Below are 20,632 nucleotides of genomic sequence, written 5' to 3' on the forward strand. Positions count from 1 at the left end.
TGTTCTTCCCATCTTAACATCCACTCTTTTTATAATTCCTTCTGTATTAATCTGATAGAAACCCTTAACTAACTTATAGATCTCTATCATATTACCTTCTATCCCCCAACCTCTCTAATCCACATTCTTTCAAATGCTTTCCATAACCATCACTCTAGAGTTCTGATATTACTTTAGTCATTTGTCTTGGAATCCACTCTAGTGTTTCCACATCACAATGAAAACTAGGCAACCAAATCTGACCACAATTGTCCATATGTGGTCTGACAAACTTTTATATAGAGGCATTGCATGTCAATGTATGGATAAAAAGGTGGACCTGTGGACCAGCTCTAGGAACTGGGCAACTCCTTCATTTATTCTGTAGAAATGTGGATATGTATTGCATCCAACCTAGCAGGCAGCCTTATTAACATCAAGTTCATACACATGTATTTTATTTACTTCTATCCCTTGTTGTATCGCTTCCCCCTCCCTCTGCACTTGCATCACTTTTATCAGTATGGACACTCAAAGAACTGATTGAATAATTCCACTACATCCTTCTGCTGTGATCACTTTGCACTTTACCACGAGGTAATTTTTTGTTTAGTGTTATCCTCTTGTTTGGAAAATATTTATATTACAGAAATGGGAGGGTACCACTTACATTATGTGGGGAACAGAGGTTGATTGAATATCTAGAATGCCATTTCAAGATTATTTTAATAAAACTCAAAACATATGACATAATGATAAAGTCTACTTAATACATTTTTTAAAATGTGAATTCCAGTTGCAGCAAGTTGAGAACCTATTGCACCCTAGTACTATGGGAAGATGAGGGTTAGATTATCTAATAATCCTCTAGGGATGAAATATGAACTCTTTCAAGACACTTTTCAGGCCTTCAATAAGCAAAGTAGTAGTAGTAGTGGCTGTGGTGGTGGTTTTGCTTAACAATGTTATCCCATTTGTGCAGTGGAATTATAATGAAATTCATTCTGCTCTATCTAATCATGTCCATAGACTAATCCTACTATAGTGGGATTGGAGTTCACAGCTTGTTAGTAAGAAAGTAGAGATGCTATACACTTAAGATACTTAATTAACAAGAGAATTTAATGAGCCTGTGGTTATAATTTATTTCAGGATTACATAATACTAAATTTATTGCACTTCTTTTTTTGCATTTGTTTCATACTTTTTTATTATTATATTATATTATCATTATATTATTAATTTTGATATCAATGAGACTTCATTGATTATTCAGCATATTATTTATATTTTAATAAGTCTGCTAATACATACATATAGTTTAAAGCTATACTGTATTTTCATTAGAATTAAAATTCTTTAATGGTGACTGTAGTTACTTTTATTATTATTAAACTTTTTATCTATTTTATTTATTTATTTATTTATTTGTAGAGTAATGTTGAAGGAGCACGCTGTGAGCAGTGTAGACATGGGCATTACAATCTGGATTCTGCCAATCCTGATGGATGTTCTCCTTGCTTCTGTTCTGGAGTCACCAACATATGTGAATCTAGTAGATGGGGAGTGGAAATAGTAGGTTGGAAATGTATTGTTTTTCTTTCCTTTTTTTCTAATAGTTTTTATTAATTCTTCATAACATTTTTTCTATACTGTACTCAACATTTTTTTCATCACACTAAAAGCAGAAGATACTTTAAAGATGATTTAGATGATCATTCAAAACATGAAGAAATATCTTAAAAAGAAAAAAAAAATTAAATATCAGTAATACTCCACTTTGTTGCTTAAGTGCCAGAGCTAGATAATGAGGAGGAGACATACAAGGAATGTTGAAAATCAAAACAGCTGAAAATGGTACTTCTGACCAATTTCCAGGTTAATTTTTCCTGTGCTGTCCCATTATTACATATCTATTTGAATGCTGAGACAAAGAGAATGGTATGATAATTTAGGACATAGCTGAACTAACTGTATTCTGTACTGAGTATACTATAGGGTATTGTACTTTCAAGGAATCCTTCTTTGATTTGAATGCCTGTAATATGGTTGGCACCTATTTTTGTTATCTGAATTCTGTTTGATAGGCAATTCCTGAACCACATGCATAGCTTTCTGTGGACTCCAACAATGGAGTGTAATTTGTCCAGTAATATTTGGTGCTAAAGACTGTCAAATGCATTTTTAAATCTAATTGTATAAGTATGACAAATTTGTTTTTATCCAGAGCTTTTATATAGTGTCCGTAATATCTTCTAGTAATGTGGTAGTGCTTTTTGTCTTTTTGGAATCTGCATTGTTTTTGTGAAATTATTATTATTATTACTCAAAGACTTCATGGAATAAAAGACTCATCTGGGAGGTCCTTTTATCACATACAAAGCTCATCATACCATGCCTTGAACACATTCAAACTCCTTGCAGACACCACACTCTCGGGCAAGGCATTCCAATCATTCACAACTCTGCATGAAAAAAACCTGCCCCTCACTCCCCTACTCACATATACAGTTTCCAGGGATGACCTCTGGTTCTCCCCTGATCTCCCACTATTTTCTGTAGAACTTCTCAAGCATTGATCCTATAACAACCCCTTACCAACTTGTATGTCTCTATCATATGTCCCCTCTTCCTCCTGTCCACCAGACTCTGCAAATTACATCTTCTCAATCTTTCCTTATAATCGACATTCCAGAGGTCAGAAACTACCTTAGTCAGTCTCCTTTGGACCCATTCCAACATCTCTTCATCCTCTGAAAACCAGGTGACCAAATCTGGGCACAATAGTCCAGGTGTGGCCCAATCAAAGCCTTATACAACGGAACAAGAATCACCCTACTTCTACACGTCAGTGTCTTCCGCATCATTCCCAGAAGCCTTTGTGTTGTCTTCACAGTTTTGGCTATGTGTCCCCTGAATTTCAGATCCTTATCCATTATTACCCCCATATCTCTTATTTCTTCCGCCTCCAGCAATATATCCTCACCAAGCATAAATTCTGCATCCCATCTTTGTTTTCCACATTTTAAAACCTTACGTTTTGCAACATTGAACTCGTATCCCCATTTCCATGCTTAATCACTCAATTTAGTCAAGTCTTCGTAAGGCCACAACATCTTCACTACTCTTCATGGTTTGTCCCAACTTTGTATCGTCTGCAAACAATTGAATATCTCCATCCAAATCTTCACCTATATCGTTAATATGCAAGTTAAACAATAATGGCCCCAAAACAGACCCCTGAGGCACTCCACTAGGTGACTTTCCTTTTCCTGGATATCGCTCCCCCATACACAAGTTGATACCTATCAGATAGCCAGTCTCCAATCCAATGCACTAGTCTAATATCCAACCCATCTGCTCTAGTTTGACTATCAATTTATCATGAGGTACTCTATCAAAAGCCTTTGCAAAATCCAAGTATATTACTGTGTATCCTTCTCCTCTGTCCAAGGAAGCAGTCACTTTATTGTAATAAGTAAGTAGATTACTAAAACATGACCTCCCTTTAGCAAATCTGTGCTGTCCATCAAAGATAATACCATTGTTGTCAACCCAACTCTGTATCATAGTTCTCACAAGCATCTCCAACAACTTAACCACAAAACCTCACACACAGATAGGCCTATAGTTTGATGCTTGAGTTCGATCACCTCCTTTATGAAGTGGCACAGTCTTGCCCTCCTTCCACTCCTTAGGGACTTGACCGAGTGCAAGATTTATATTAAAAAAATTTGTCAGGACAGGTGTCAACTCCCTGGCACATTCCTTCAGAATACGTGGCGATATATTATCAAGTCCCACAGCCTTATTAACATATAGTTTACTCAACTCCCCAAACACCTCTTGCTCACTTACAGTCAGTCTCTTCTCACCATTATCTACTGCTCTCAATCTCTCCACGAAGTTACATTCACAAGATTGAAAGTCCTTTATGAATTGCTCATTAAGTATCTCCACCACACATTTTGCAACAGCTATCTTTATATCATTTTCTCCTATCAGTGTCATCCTTCCATAATCATTCTTTCTTTTGCTGGCTACATATCGAAAGAACTCCTTGGGATTCTTTTTGGCTTCATTAGCTAACTGCTCTTCATACCTCTCTTTAGCTACACTTACCAACCAAATCACCCTCCTTGCCTGGTCTTTGTAGACCTCATGGAATTGGTTATTTCCACTTCTCTTATGCTGCCTCCACAATGCCCTCTTTCTCTGTATCGCATGTTTAATCTTTTTTATTCATCCATCTGACATCTACCTTATTTAACCTTCTCACCCTTGGAATACACTTAGACATTGCATCTACTAGATAGTTTTTGAAAATCCCCTAAGCTGCATTGATCTCTTTTTCAGCTAACTCTTCATTCCATGCTACCCCCCCCCGCAAGCTGTCTCCTGAGCTCTTCATGAATTATATTGGATTTTTGTGAGTAATTTTGTAGATAGAGGGTATTATTTTTTTTTTAGGATTTTTGAAATGATATGTAAATCAATGGGACTATAATTTTGTATTTTATGCTGTTTAATTTTTATACCTCTTTAGAGGTGTAATTACTGCTGATATTAATTTGCTGGTGATAATATCCTTATCAAGTATTGCATTGGTTATTTCAAAAGTACCAGATGTTGTGTGTCAAAATGTGTACAATATCAGGTCAGTTCACCTGATATTGTCTGGGCCAATTTTTGGGACTTAGTTGAGGGAGAGAGAGAGCATCTTTCATTTCAAGTTTGGAGATCAATGGAAAGAGTATAGTTTGCTGCTGACTGTAGTGAGTTGGTTTTGAATTGGGTGTGATTTGAGTGATGTTTCTGTTGAGCAGAGTAATGTTGTTTACAAGTTTGGTTGAAGGATTCTGCTAGGTGTAGTGGTTCCATGTTTTGGCTGAAATTTTTGGCTATAATGTCTTGTGGGAGAGGTTTCACATTTTCATTTAAGCAGTTTGTTGAGTTTCAACCATGTTTCTTTCATATTGCTACTGTCTGCAGTAAATTTCTGGAAGTAGTGATTTCTTTTGGTGGAACATAGTTTGGCTGTTCTTGTATGTTTATAAAATATTTGTAATTGGGTGTCATTAGGTGATTTTTTTTTAATCTGTTCCAGAGATAGTTCTTTAAAGAAATTCTGTTGAGTATCTCATTGTTTATCCAGGGATTTGTATCTTTTTTTTTTTTTTTTTTTTAAATCTTTTGTTGACTTTTTGTATATTTCTGTAAAATGGAAGATTAGTTTTTATATAAAGTTATTGGATCATCCAAATCTAAGTAAACTGTGATATTTATACTAGAATGGTCAAGTCTGGTTTGCTATGTAGAATTCCATTGCTAGTGTTTGTGGAGCAGTTGTCACATGTGCTATGGAAAGTTGGCAGCTGTTATGTAATGATCTACTATTTTTATTGTTTTTATTATGTGTATGTGTTTGTTTGTAGGTGCTCTTATGTTGATGTGATTGATGCATGATTTTGTGTTTCTCAGCATTTCCTCTCTTATTGGAGAACATGACAATGACAATGTCATGTTCTCTGACAACGTCAATGACATTGTCAGTGGATTGCAGGGGGATATTCAATTGTTTCCGGATGATGTGAAGCTTGGAAGGGTTATAAGTAATAATGCAGATGTAGTAGTCCTGCAGGAGGATTTGAATAAGCTATACCAGTGGTTCCCAACCTGTGCTCCACAGAGCCTTAAGGGCTCCGCGTGCACTTCCCAGGGACCCCACAGCCACTCCAGGAAAATAAAATAAATAAAAATTGAATGAAATTAAAGAATAAGAAACAAAAAGTAGAATCAATCACTTCAGTGAATTTTCATAGCAATAACATTGTGATTTCTTAGTGATTCTTCCGCAAGTTTTCTGTGCATTTGACCTCTTTGTGAGTGTTTAATTGTGTAGTTAGTAAGTGTTCATTAATAAAGTGTTGTGTTTTGTTTTACTCGTGATGAATCTATATTGTAAGAAAAAACCGCCACAGTTTTTGATACAAACGGCAAAGCATCTTCTTTTAAGAGGAAACTTATGTATTGGTTGGAGTGCATGGAAAAGGAAGATATCGATTGCTTCCCTCTTACAAAAGCTTCTTGAATGAAAATAACATCAAGATTCAAGAAAAAATGCAGAAAAATATTCATGTGCATCTCAAAGCTTTGAAAGACTCATTTGACCATTATTTTCTGACAGTTCAAGAGAAAGTGCTTGATGACTTTAAATGAGTACTAAATGTGCTCAGCGTGAACCAAAAACCACCAAGCTTAAACTCAGCGGAATATGAGTCCTCATAGATTTGACATCTCACAGCGAACTAAAAATTGCATTTCAGAATCAAAGTCTACTGGAGTTTTGGCTGCATTTACAAGATAAATTCAAAATCTTGTCTGAGAAAGCAAAATTAGTATTGCTGCCTTTCTCAGCTACATATCTCTGTGAAGCAGGATTCTCTCCCTATAAAGGTACCAAAAAAAAATACAGAAGCCACTTAAATGCAGAACCAGACATTTTTCTGCGATTATCATCAATTGAACCTAAAATAAGAAAACTGTGCAAAAAAATGCAACCACAGGTGTCTCATTAAACGTTTATATGTTTAATGAGGCCTACTGTTGCACTACAGTGCACTCTAGTTGCACTGTAGTTAGTAAAATTAAATAGGAATTGTCTTCTATGATGAATAATAAAAATTTCGAATAACAAGTAATGAACGAATATATATTTGAATTGAATTGGATGTAATGATTAAATTTGAGGAACAGAGTTTGTTGTATCGACCTTATTGCTGCTCTCACCAATAATGTAAAATCTGTTGTAATGCAAATGGCTTGATTTATTGAACTTTGGAAGAACTTTTATGTATGGCCAAGTTTTGACAATATCATGTGTATTGGTGGTAGTTGAGAATAAATTGAGATATTATGGTAAATTTCAAAGTTTTTAAAATATAATTTCATTGCCTGGACATTGCACTATTGTTTAGATATCTATTTACTTTACATTCCCTTACTATCTATCCCCTCGTCCTCCTCTCCGCAACACTACTCCTAAACACCATTAACTTGTAAGAAATAGGGTAGGCCTAAGGGGCTCCACCATAGAAATTGATTCTAAAAAGGGCTCTGCGAGTCAAAAAGGTTGGGAACCGCTGAGCTAGACAGATGGGCAAATGAATGGGGTTGAGGGCTTGAGGTTTGGGACACATTGATGGACATTGCATACTCTATTGGAGGAGCTATACTGAAGGAAGTAGGGGAAACAAGAGATCTGCAGTTGATGATTGATAGAAACCTGAAATTCAGGGAACATATTGCAAAGGTGGTGAAGGTAACACAAAGGATTGCTGAAATAATGAGAAGGATGCTGACCTGCAGAGATAAAAGAGTTATCATTCCGTATAAGACCCCGATCAGACCACACTTAGACTATTGTTCTCAGATTTGGTCCCCAGGATTTGAAGGGGATAAATTAACTGTGGAAAAGGGTACAAAGGCAGATAATAAAGATGGTGTCGGGATTGTACAATGTTAGTTATGAGGATCGGCCGAGGAAGTGTGGATTGCAGAGTTTGGTGGATGAAAGAAGGAGAGGTGATATGATTGAGACTTTTAAACTGTTGACAGGTAGTTACAGGATTGACACTGGGGAGTTTTTTTTTGCTTTGTTGAGCAGCAGGAAGGAGTGATGACAAGGAGCCATCCCTGGAAGTTATGAAAGGAAACTGTGAGCAACTGTGGAAAGGGTACAAAGGCAGATAACAAAGACAGTTTCAGGACTGTACAATGTTAGTTATGAGGATTGGCTGAGGGAATGTGGACTGCAGAGTTTGGTGGATAGAAGGAGAGGTGATAAGATTGTGACTTTTAAACTGTTGAGAGGTGGTTACAAGGTTGACATTTAGGAGTTATTTCGCTTGGTTGAACAGCAGGAAGGAGTGATGACAAGGGGCCATCCCTGGAAGCTACGAAAGGAAACTGTGAGCAAGAGGGTGAGAAGTGGTTTCTTTGTGTGGAGGGGTAGTTGAACCGTGGAATGCATTACCTGATAGTGTGGTGAGAGCGAGAACGGTCAATGAGTTTAAGGAGTGGTATGATAGACTTGTGTTTCCTAGGAAGGACCTCCTGCGATGAGTCTTTTGACTCCTTGGAGGCCTAAATAATAATAATAATAATAACATATAGCGATGTTAATGTTATAGTGACAGTATATCTAAGTAGGCATTTCTAGGGGCAGAGGTACAATCTGATGTATTGATATTGAGGTCTCCTCTTAGAATAAGGCGGTCAGCTGTGTGAGTTTATCCAGGTGTCCAGTTCTTGGAGAAAATTGCGAGAGTTTGTATCCAGAGTTTTTTATATTGAGTTAATAATGTATTTGTATTTCGTTTTTCTATTAGCACTGACTTCTAACATTAGTGTTTTGGTGTGTTCAGAGTTGGTTGGAATTTCGGCAACATTCCTACCTTCCTTAATGAAGACTATAATGCTATTCCACCCCCTTCTGTGTTTTCTACACTAGGTATAGCAGTGAAAATTGGTAATATTGTTTGCATGCACCTCTGTATCGTTTAAAGAAATTTCAGTTGCAATTAGTATGTCTGTATTTGTCAGTGTGTTATTAATCAATGATATGAGGGTGAGCCAGTCTTTCTTTACACTTCTTATGTTGGTACATAAAATGGTGAGTTCAGGGCTTCAATATCGATTATCTTTCCAAGTGGTGCCTCGTAAAAATCGGTTTTAGTAATTTCTGAATGAATGTGTTTCTCTGGGTTTGTATTCGCCATAACAGTACATGAGATATATTACAGAGTTACCTTATTATTATTATGGGGAGGGGGAGAATTACCAAGTTATCCTGCAGGTTGATTAAATCAGAAGCAGATGAAATTATCCAAAAATTATCCAAATAGTCTTCTTCTTCCTCTTTGCATTCATCTCGCTTCTAATTCAGGGGTTGCGTGTTACAATTGATGTGACTTTTTGTTATTACAACCCCAACTGGCCTGTCACCGGACCTGCCTCTGAGGAGGGGGGGGGGGATGTATTTTTGACTGTAGCTGCGTGTGTTCACTGGCTGGTTTGCCTGTTCTGAGGGATGAAATTTCCGATTTCCTGGGGGGAAACCCTCTACTCACATATGAGATTAGATAAAGTTCCTTGTGTCATGGACAGAATCGAACCACGGCTTTCTGACCAAATTGCTTCGTCTATATCGATCGAGCTACGCAGGCTGTAAAATATCCAAATAATAATAATAATAATAATAATAATATTTTTCAGTTATCATCAAGTCATCTTTATTTAATTTATAGTCATGTTTATTTAGTTTATTTATGGAGGAGTTTTTGATATTTAACAATAACTGGCACTTATGCCCAAGAAGAGGGAAAAGAAGAAGAATCAGAGATTTTTTTATCAAGAACTACAAAAGATTATAGATCAAATAAACCATTCTGATTATATTATAATAATGGGTGACTTAAATGCAAGAATTGGTAATACCTCACATAAACCCAGTATATAGGACCAATAGGAGAACCAATATAAAATAATAATGGGAAGAGATTAAGAGCATTCACCCTATACTATTATTATTATTATTATTCTGGGCAACTCCAAGGAGTCGACAGACTCATCGAGGGAGGCCCTAACATCATGTCAAGAACAACTCTTCGACATTCACACAGTATCTATCATACCTTGCCTTGAACTCATTCATGGTCGTAGCACCCACAACAGACTCTGGCAGCTTATTCCACTCATTCACCACTCTCCAAGTAAAAAACCTAGCTCTAACACCCTTGTCAACCACATTCTTGCCCAGCTTCCATGCATGGCCCCTAGTCCTCTCACCACCACCAGGTGGGAGGACTAGGGGCCATATACAACAATTATAGAATAACGAAAACCTACTTTAAACATAAAGATATTCACAGATTTACCTGGCAGGCAAGGAATACAAAAAGCATCATAGACTATATAATAGTTAATATGAAATTATCAGATATGATCATAGACACCAGATTATACAGAGGAGCAGAAATAGAGTCAGACCACTACTTAATGATAGGGAAACCAAGATGGGAGGGAAGGAAAAAACCAAAAGAAAATAGAAACACAGAACTATATAAGATTAAACTCTTAGATGATGAGGATATCAGTGGTTTGTATCAGAATAGAATTAGGGATTGGTTGAGTAAAATCAAGGAAAGTAGGACAGTGGAAGAAGAAAGGTCAAACATCAAATATATATTAGAAAATACTGCAAGAGAGAGTTTGGGAACAAAAAGAAAATGGATAAGACACAGAGGTCTAAGACAATGGGACGAAGAGATCAAACAGATAATTGAAGAAAAAAAGATAGCATATAAACAATAGCTAAATTTAAAGACAGATGAATCATTCATTGAATATAAAAGGAAAAGAGCAATAGCAAAGAAAGCATGCAGGGAAAAAATAGAGAAACGTGAAAATTTTATAGCAAAATTAGAACGGGACTGTATATTAAAAAAACCTAAAACATATAGAATCTGCAAACAAATGAATAGCAATTTAAAAGAAAGAACAAAAATCAATATAATTGAACCAGAAACCTGGCAGGAGTATTTCCAGAAGTTATGGCATGATAACTCCTTGATACAAGAATTTCCCTTGAAATACAACATCAGTAATATAGATGAATTTACATATGAAGAACTACAAACCACCTTCAAACAAAGCAGAACAGGCAAGTGACCAGAAGAAGATAATATAAACACAGAACTTATTAAATTTTCAGGTACAGAATTTAATACCAGATTTCTAAAACTTATAAACCAAATATACAAAGAGGGAAAATCCCTAAAGATGCGGTAGAGCTCTAGTGATCCCAATTTACAAAAAAAAGAAAAAAAAACAGATTGCAGTAACTATCGTGGCATCAGCCTCCTCAATGCAGGTTATAAAATCTATGCAAAGATGTTAACAAACAAATTAATATCCTATATAGAATCACAGCTGGGAGAAGAACAGAAGAGGGTCCGTAAAGGAAGATCATGTATAGACTTGGCTTTTATTTTAAAAATAATTATAGAATAACATAGACAATACAATATTGAAACACACATAGCTTTCATTGATTATATAAAAGCATTTGACAAAATTTTGAGAAATAAACTATAGGAAACTCTAAAGGAATATCACATTCCAAATACTATACAATGCTCTGTTGAACATATACCACAATAATGAAATAGCAATAAAGCAAAATGATATCATATGTACTTGGAAACTAATAAATAGAGGAGTACATCAAGGCTGTCCTTTATCACCCATATTATTTAACATATATATGGACAATATTATCAAAAAATGGAGAGGTAAAGTGGAGAGTAGCAAATACATGTGGCTTCCAAATTAATCGACATACAAAAATAGACATGGTACTCTTTGCGGATGATCAGATCATCTTTGGAAAGACTGAAGATGAATTGCAGAAATCAATCTATAATTTAAATAATATTATATTATTATTATTATTATTTGACACCTCCATGGAGTCCAATGACTCATCGAGGGGGGCCACCTGCTCTACAACTGTCTCCACAACTCAATCCACCATCTGACCACAACTACACTGACGCCATCTATCACTGACCACCACTAGTATTTCCAAAGACAATCACAAACATCCATGCCCACGGCGGGATTTGAACCCACAGCCTTTTGGCTGGAGAGCGGATACGCTAACTACTCAGATGCAACAATATGGTCTGGAAATATCATTGGCGAAAACTAAAATCATGGCTTTTCATGGAGATAACCCTGTCAGAAGTAAAATAGTAATAAATAATAAAATAATTGAGTAAGTTAATAATTTCAAATACATAGGCTGTGAACTATCTTACATAAATGAAATAGATATTGATTTTAAGATGACAAACTTTATGAAAATCACTGGAGTAATTAACAGAACCTTTAAACCTAATTATGTACAGAAACACACAAGACTTAGAGTCTACAAAACAATAGTGAAACCTTCACTATTATATGGAAGTGAGATATGGACCTTTGGAAAAAGAGATATACAGAGAATTTAGGCAGCAGAAATGAAATTCCTTAGAAAAGCAGAAAAACTAACCCTATTAGATTAAAAAAAAAAAAGAAATAGTGAAATAATGAAAAATCTTAAAATTAATTCCATAGCAGACTCAGTGATTAAATATAGGAAAAACTGGCTAGACCATATAGCAAGAATGCAGATAGAAAGATTACCAAAAAAGATTTTAACATATAAGCCTAGAGGAACACGAAATAGGGGAAAGACCAACAAGATAGACTTAGTCCACAACAGGCCACTTGGCCTAGAACCTGGATAGGAATAATAATAATAATATTTTTCAGTTTTCCAGTCATGTTGGAAAATCAAGTTGTTGTTAATTGAGGGTAATGTAATGCCAGCTGAATGTACATTAAGAGAATGCTAACAACAAAAATACTAATATCATACATAACTGAATTCTTACAGTAGGCTCAGTCTTTATTGCAAAAATATTATACTGTTACACTCTTGAAAGTTCTTTTTTATAAAAATAAAGTAATCTTTTTGGGTATTATTATTATTATTATTATTTTTAAAGAGAATTAGATCTAATCATGTTTTATTTTAATGCTACATAATGATAGTAAATCTTGTAATCAAGGCTTCAAGGTATGTCACAATATGCCTACTTACTACCTACTTACCTATCTATCCTTTTTTGCTTCTTATAGACCATAGGGCCTCAACTACAGCTCTCTATGTGACTTTGCTGTTGCATCATAAATTAACCTCTCTTTCCCTCCCCTTTCTCTTCCAAAGAATTTCCATCTTCTCAGGTCACAAAGTTAACCAGTCTCATATGGAATTGGAAGGGTTTCGTCTTTCACAAACTCAGATTTTTCATCATGTAAAGCAGACAAACTGACCATTGCTTGCTGTCATTCCAAAAATTCAGTCCACACCAATCTCATGTCACTTTGTATGGTCTTCTATTTACCTTGTAGACTGCATTCCAATGCAATTTTTACTGCTATTATTTATTTATTATTATTATGATGAAGATTATTATGATTTGGGCCCCATGGGGTCACAAGACTCATTGTGGGAGTCTTGTGACTCCATGGGGCCCATTGCCCATCTCCATTGCCCATCCTAGAAAACACAAAGTCTAACATACCACTCCTTGAATTCATTGACCATTTGTTCTCTCATCACTCTGTCAGGCAATTCATTCCACAGTTCAGCCACTCTCCATGCAAAGAAACCACTCCTCACCCTCCTAACTAACAACTTCCTTTTGTAACTGCCAGAGATGGCCACTTTTCCTTGCTCCTTTCTCCCTGTTCCACCAAGCAAAAGAACTTCTCAGTGTCAATCAGCCTGTAACTACCTTTCAACAGTTTAAAAGTCTCAATCATATTACCTCTCCTATCTACCAAACTCTGCAGTCCACATTTCCTCAGCTTGTCCTCATAACTAAAATTTACAGTCCTGAAGCCATCTATGTTATCTGCCTCTGTGCCTTTTATACAGTTAATTTATCTCCTTCAAATCCTGGGAACCAAATTTGAGAACAATAGTCCAAGTGTGGTCTGATCAGGGCTATATACAATGGAATGACAACTCTTTTATATCTCTAGGTCAGCATCCTTCACAAACAAACTACAAACTACATAACAAACATAAACAAACTACATAAGATTTCTGGAATAATTTTCCAGTGGATTCCAACCTATGTGGGATTAAAGGGAAATGAAACTGCAGATAAAGTAGTAAAAATGGCTGCAACATCAAGTGATACCACAGATTTTGACCTTTTTAAAACTACTCAAAAAAAATAAAATAAAAAAGTAAAAGAATGATTCTTCAGGACACCACAGTGGTATTCAGCAGATAAACCAGGAGCTATCATTAACTCCAAGTTCAATCGCTGTGCCACTACCATGATCTCCATGATCTCGCACCTCAAGACCAGCTACAGAAGACCAATCAAGTTTAGCAATGGCAAAAAAGTCTTCCCCATCTGCAAAATCTGTAATATCGAGGAAGCATCACCACTGCATTTACTATTTACTAACTTGTATGAATATTTCTAAATGTGAACTTTTCTGAATTTGACCTCTATGATCTGGTATGATAATACCATGGGATAATAATAATAATAATAAAGTATGTTCTTTGCATCAGTCGCTCTATTCCCATTTTTATCCAACAATGTTATTCTTCCACAATCATTTCTCCTTCTACTGGCCACATAGCGATGAAGATGTATTCATAACCATGTCAGCTGTTTTACTTCTGATTGGGAAAAGTGACCATCCAGTCTTGTTCTGGGAGGTTGCTAAATGTGGAATTCTCAGTCAGAAAGAGTTTATGTGGAACTCTATGAAAATCTGGAAATTATGACATACTTAGAAGGCAACTTGGAGCAGTGCCATGACATAAGATAGTTCAAAGAAAGAATGTCAGTTGTGTGTCTGTGTGTGTGGGAAGTGGTCAAGGATTGCTTGAGAGAAGCAGTATCAGACTGCATACTACCTAGATTCAGGAGGATAAACCAGGTGGAGGATAACTGGAGAAGTAGTGATATAAAGCAGGAGCTGCCATCAAAGAAAACATTGTGGAGGGAATATAAAGAAAAAGATGATCAGCATGTTAATGAATAATACAAGTACTGACAAGAAAGTGATCAATATTATAAGGAAGGCTAAATCAGATTATGTCAGAAAATTAGCTAAGCAGAGCAAAGGGAAAATCCGAAAAGTATTTTTGCAATGTAGTGAGTAAGAGAAACAATGACTAATTTAAGTTATTCTTCCATAGTCATTGACTGTATAAAAAAAAATCACAAAAGCAGAAGAAATAGTTGAGTTAATATGCACTGTTTTTGAGTAGTGCATATTACTCCATTATTATATTATTAGAGTCTCCGTAGTTCAGTCAGTAAAGACAAAGCCCTTCAGTCAGGAAGACTTGGGTTCGATTCCCATCCATGATGTGAGGAACCTTTATCTGGTCTCTTTCGACTTAAGGTGAGTTAGCTGGTCTCATATGGAGGTAGAGAGGTTTTTCACCTGAAAACTCGGATTTTTCATCCCTTAGAACAGGCAAACAGGCTTCGTGAACACACGCACGGCCCTACAGCCATGAATACTTACAAGAATGTGGAAGAGATAGGGTCTTCACCACATTATCCTTATGCTCTTAATCAACCATGAGTCACATCATGGTAGTCAACCTCATGGATGGAAACAACACATGATGATGATGATTATATTATTCCATTCTATATTTTGAGTCACCCACAATGATTACCCTCCCCTTATTCACTAACTCAAGTTGCTTATACATTTCTTGATCACTACTCTCCACATTCCTTGGCCTATAGCAGTATCGGCTAAATATCTCTTCCTGTTAACTTCCTCCCCCCCCCTCACAGCATACTGCCTCAAAACCATTGCCACTATATCCCTGTTGAATATCCACCTTACATGGACATAGTTCAACTTATCATTAGCAACACTTCTCCACTCTTCTTGTCCTTTCTAGACTTGCAACAAAATATCACACTCTTCTCTTTTTTATTCCTGTCAGGATATTATCCTTATCCAACTGCATTTCACTTATTCCATCAATATTTTGCACAATTAAACTCAATCATTGAAACAATTTCATTTCCCATATTTCTGATGTAGCTGGTATTCTTAAATAAACACAGCAGTTCTAGGTCTATAACTAGTCCTACCTATATCCCCTGTTGATTTTGATTTCTTCAGACCTACCCATGCTCAGTTTCCTTTATCACCACTTACCCCATATGTCTTCTCAGACTCAACTACCCTGCTCTCATCCCAGGTTATTCCATCTCTATTCTGATCATCCCCCATTCACACACATTCAGTTCTGCTTTCAACAGCCACTCTCCTTATGCTATGTCTTAATATCCATCCTGATTCCTGATCTTTCACTTTACCTCTTACAAAGTCCATTGAAATTGCATAAATTCATCCTTCCCTCAAATGCATCCTGCATGTCTACAAACTGCATTCCTTTCTTATCACCCAGTTCTGCTAGAATACCATTTATGATTCTTACTCTCCATTTCATCTCCTCATTGTTATACCTTGAAACACAATGACATCCTTTCCTACTACTGTATTGTCTTTCACTGTCCTCGGCTATCTGATAGGTATCAACAAGTTGTGTATGGGGGTACTATATCCAGGAAAAGGAAAGTCACTAGTGGAGTGCCTCAGGGGTCTGTTTTAGGGCCATTACTGTTTAACTTGTATATTAATGATATTGGCGAAGATTTGGATGGAGATATTCAGTTGTTTGTAGATGATGAAAAGTTTGGACGAACCATAAAGAGTAGTGAAGAGGTTGTGGCCTTACAAGAAGACTTGAATAAATTGAGTGATTGGGCATGGAAATGGGGATGTGAGTTCAATGTTTCAAAATGTAAGGTTTTAAAATTTGGAAAATAAAGATGGGATGCAGAATTTATGCTTGGTGAGAATATATTGTTGGAGGTAGAGGAAATAAGAGATCTGGGGGGTGATAGTGGATAAGGATCTAAAATTTAGGGGACACATCACCAAAATTGTGAAGACAACACAAAGGCTTCTGGGAATGATGCGGAGGACACTGACATGTAGAAGTAGGGAGATTCTTGTTCCATTGTATAAGGCTTTGATTAAGCCACACGTGGACTATTGTGCCCAGATTTGGTCACTGGGTTTTCAGAAGGATGAAGAGATGCTGGAAAGGGTCCGAAGGCAACTGACTGAGGTAGTTTCTGACCTCTGGTATGTCGAGTATGAGGAAAGATGGAGAAGATGTTTTTGCAGAGTCTGGTGGACAGGAGGAAGAGGGGACATATGATAGAGACCTACAAGTTGGTAAGGGGGTTGTTATAGGATCAATGGTGGAGAAGTTCTACAGAGAATAGTGGGAGATCAGGGGAGAACCAGAGGTCATCCCTGGAAACTGTATAGAGAGGGTGTGAGTAGGGGAGTGAGAGGCAGGTTTTTTCGTGTAAATGTTTGGAATGCCTTGCCTGAGAGTGTGGTGTCTGCAAGGAGTTTGAGTGTGTTTAAGGTTCGGTATGATGAGATGTGTGTGTGTGATAAAAGGACCTCCCAGATGAGTCTTTGACTCCATGAGGTCTTGGGGTAATAATAATATCCTCCTGATATACATCTTTACATTTTCCTTATGTCCAACCAAATCATTTGTTTCCTCAACCACCACTGATTCTGTTGCCCAGTTACTCATTATTATTAATATTCACTTAACGAAAATGAAAAAGAACAAGTCGTGATTAGAAGATCATTGTAGGAGGCCTAAAAATAAAGAAACTGGTTCAAGTAAGTATTATCTTGTGCACTCTCATTGGGGGAAAATGTTATTTTTTTTAAAAAACCTTATAATGAAATAGCTTTAACTTATACAAAACATAGAATTATGTATTGTGTAATCATATCAAATGTCTTTGTTTCAGATTTTTGATGAATTAGGATCAGAATTCATGTAAGATAATTTCTTGTTACATTGTGTGATGTGAATATACATATATGCAATGTACAATATACAATGCTATACATATAGCTTGAAACTCTTCCATTTGCTTTGTGGTTCCTGGTCAGACAATGAAGATATCATCCTTGTAGCATAGCTATATTTTCAGTTTGCTTAAAATGTAGAGGAGAAAGTAGTGAGCTCATTGGCCTTCTTTCTGTATGTAATATTTTTCTTGAAACTGGAAAAATATATCTTCTGTGTAATGTTTCAATAGTGTCTGCCAGGAATGGTTCTTGCAACGTATTTTTAGTAAAAAGATATTTTGTGGTTACTTTATGGTACTTTAGCGAAAAGATTTGTAATGGTGAAGTTAGATGACCTGACAGTTCTACAAGTATCTCCCTTGAATGTTTTTTTTAATAAACTGTTAGCTGATTTTTACCTAGGAATCCATTATTTCCTGTGTATGTAGCTCCTAATTATGACAGATATTTTGGGATGAGTGAAGGTTGCTGAATTTTTTGCGTCCCCAATGAGTCCTAGAGTTACATCTGTTTCGTATATATTTGGCCCTTCATAAATTTTTGCGACTAATGAGTGTTTGGACTTGTTGCCAGTTGATAGCACATTTTCCTGATATTGTTAATCTTGTTGTGGGTGTACCATATCCATTCAGAGGCCATTGAACAGTAAACATTATCATTTAATAGGTTTTCATCTTGGATGAATATTCTTCAGTATTCATAACATCTGTGGTATTCTTTATTTGATTTTATCACCACAATATCATCACAGTGTCATCACAGATCATGACAAGATCAATGCAGCTTGGGGGATTTTCAAAAACTATCTAGTAGATTCAATGTCTAAATGTATTCCAAGGGTGAGAAGGTTAAATAAGGTAGGTGTGAGATGGATGAATAAAGAGATTAAGCATGCAATACAGAGAAAAAGGGCATTGTGGAGGCAGCACAAGAGAAGTGGAAATAACCAATCCATGAGGTCTACAAAGACCAGGCAAGGAGAGTGACTTGGTTGGTGAGTGTAGCTAAAGAGAGGTATGAACAGCAGTTAGCAAATGATGCCAAAAAGAATCCTAAGGAGTTCTTTCGATATCAAAATCAAAAGAAAGAATGATTATGGAAGGATGACATATTGGAGACAATGGTATAAAGACAGCTGTTGCAGAATGTGTGGTGGAGATACTTAATGAGCAATTCATAAAGGTCTTTCAATCTTGTGAATGTGACTTCATGGAGAGGTTGAGAGCAATTGATGATGGGGAGGAGAGACTGACTGTAAGTGAGCAAGAGGTATATGGTGAGTTAAGTAAACTAGATGTTAATAAGGTTGTGGGACTTTATAATTCGTTCAGAATACGTGGCATATTCATTCAGAATACACCACATATTCTGAATGAATGTGCCAGGGAGTTGACACCTGCCTTGACATATTTTTTTAATGTGAGTCTTGCACTCGGTCAAGTTCCTAAGGAGTGGAAGGAGGGCAAGATTGTGCCACTTCATAAAGGAGCTTATTGAACTCAAGCATCAAACTATAGGCCTATCTGTGTGTCAGGTGTAGTATTTAAATTGTTGGAGAAACTTGTAAGAACTAGGATCCAGAGTTGGGTTGACAACAATGGTATTATCTTTGATGGACAGCATGGATTTGCTAAAGGGAGGTCATGTTTTAGTAATCTACTTACTTAATACAATATAGTGACTGCTTCCTTGGACAGAGGAGAAGGATGCACAGTAATATACTTGGATTTTGCAAAGGCTTTTGATAGAGTACCTCATGATAAGTTGTCAGTCAAACTAGAGCAGATGGGGTGTCAGATATTAGACTAGTGCATTGGATTGGAGACTGGCTATCTGATAGGTATCAACAAGTTGTGTATGGGGGAGCGATATCCAGGAAAAGGAAAGTCACTAGTGTAGTGCCTCAGGGGTCTGTTTTAGGGCCATTACTGTTTAACTTGTTTATTAATGATATTGGTGAAGATTTGGATGGAGATATTCAATTGTTTGTAGATGATGCAAAGTTGGGATGAACTATGAAGAGTAGTGAAGATGTTATGGCCTTACAAGAAGACTTGAATAAATTAAGTGATTGATTTATTGGGGAATGGGATGTGAGTTCAATGTTGCAAAATGTAAGGTTTTAAAATTTGGAAAACAAAGATGGGATGCAGAATATATACTTGGTGAGGATATATTGTTGGAGGTGGAAGAAATAAGAGATCTGTAGCTGATAGTGGATAAGGATCTGAAATTTAGGGAACACATAGCCAAAATTGTGAAGACAACACAAAGGATTCTGGGAATGAATGCAGAGGACACTGACGTGTAGAAGTAGGGAGATACTTGTTCCATTGTATAAGGCTTTGATAAGACCACACATGGACTATTGTGACCAGATTTGGTCACCTGGTTTTCAGAAGGATGAAGAGATGTTGGAAAGGGTCCAAAGGTGACTGACTAAGGTAGTTTCTGACCTCTGGAATGACGAGTATGAGGAAAGATTGAGAAGATGTAATTTGCAGAGTCTGGTTGACAGGAGGAAGAGGGGAGATATGATAGAGACCTACAAGTTGGTAAGGGGTCATAGGATCAATGCTGGAGAAGTTCTACATAAAATAGTTGGAGATAGGGGGAGAACCAGAGGTCATCCCTGGAAACTGTATAAAGAGTGTGTGAGTAGGGGAGTGAGAGGCAGGTTTTTTTCGTGCAGAGTTGTGAATGATTGGAATGCCTTGCCTGAGAGTGTGGTGTCTGCAAGGAGTTTGAGTGTGTTTAAGACATGGTATGATTAGCTTGTGTGATAAAAGGACCTCCCAGATGAGTCTTTGACTCCATGAAGTCTTGTGGTAGTAATAATAATAGTAATAATAATAATAATAATAATATTTTTTGTAAATTTTAGTGTAGAGAGATTTCTGGTGAGTCATTTTGCTTTTATGGATAAAATCTGTTTGATCCCTTGGTAATTTTTCTAGTCTCTTTTCTGTTTTTGCATGAACTAATGCAAAATTAGTTTAGACATTAAATTGAAACAAACTCCTAGAATAGTACCTACCCATCCAGTTTAATATAAAGCAATGAATTATGC

At 36.4% G+C, this 20,632-nt stretch overlaps 1 protein-coding gene across 1 annotated transcript in view; it reads left to right on the plus strand.

Annotated features, from left to right (window-relative positions):
* Positions 1–20,632, plus strand: part of LOC150095284 (laminin subunit alpha-1-like) — a 1,249,242-nt gene that overhangs the window by 264,572 nt on the left and 964,038 nt on the right. The window contains exon 12 of the mRNA XM_090410638.1: positions 1,414–1,554. Coding sequence (XP_090266764.1) covers positions 1,414–1,554 — 141 coding nt within the window. The remainder of the gene's footprint in view (positions 1–1,413; positions 1,555–20,632) is intronic.

The sequence above is a fragment of the Typopeltis vanoorti genome, chromosome 20 (assembly GCF_054136105.1).
Source record: "Typopeltis vanoorti isolate ZY-2024b chromosome 20, IOZ_Tvanoo_1.0, whole genome shotgun sequence".
NCBI classification, from domain to species: Eukaryota; Metazoa; Arthropoda; class Arachnida; order Uropygi; family Thelyphonidae; genus Typopeltis; species Typopeltis vanoorti.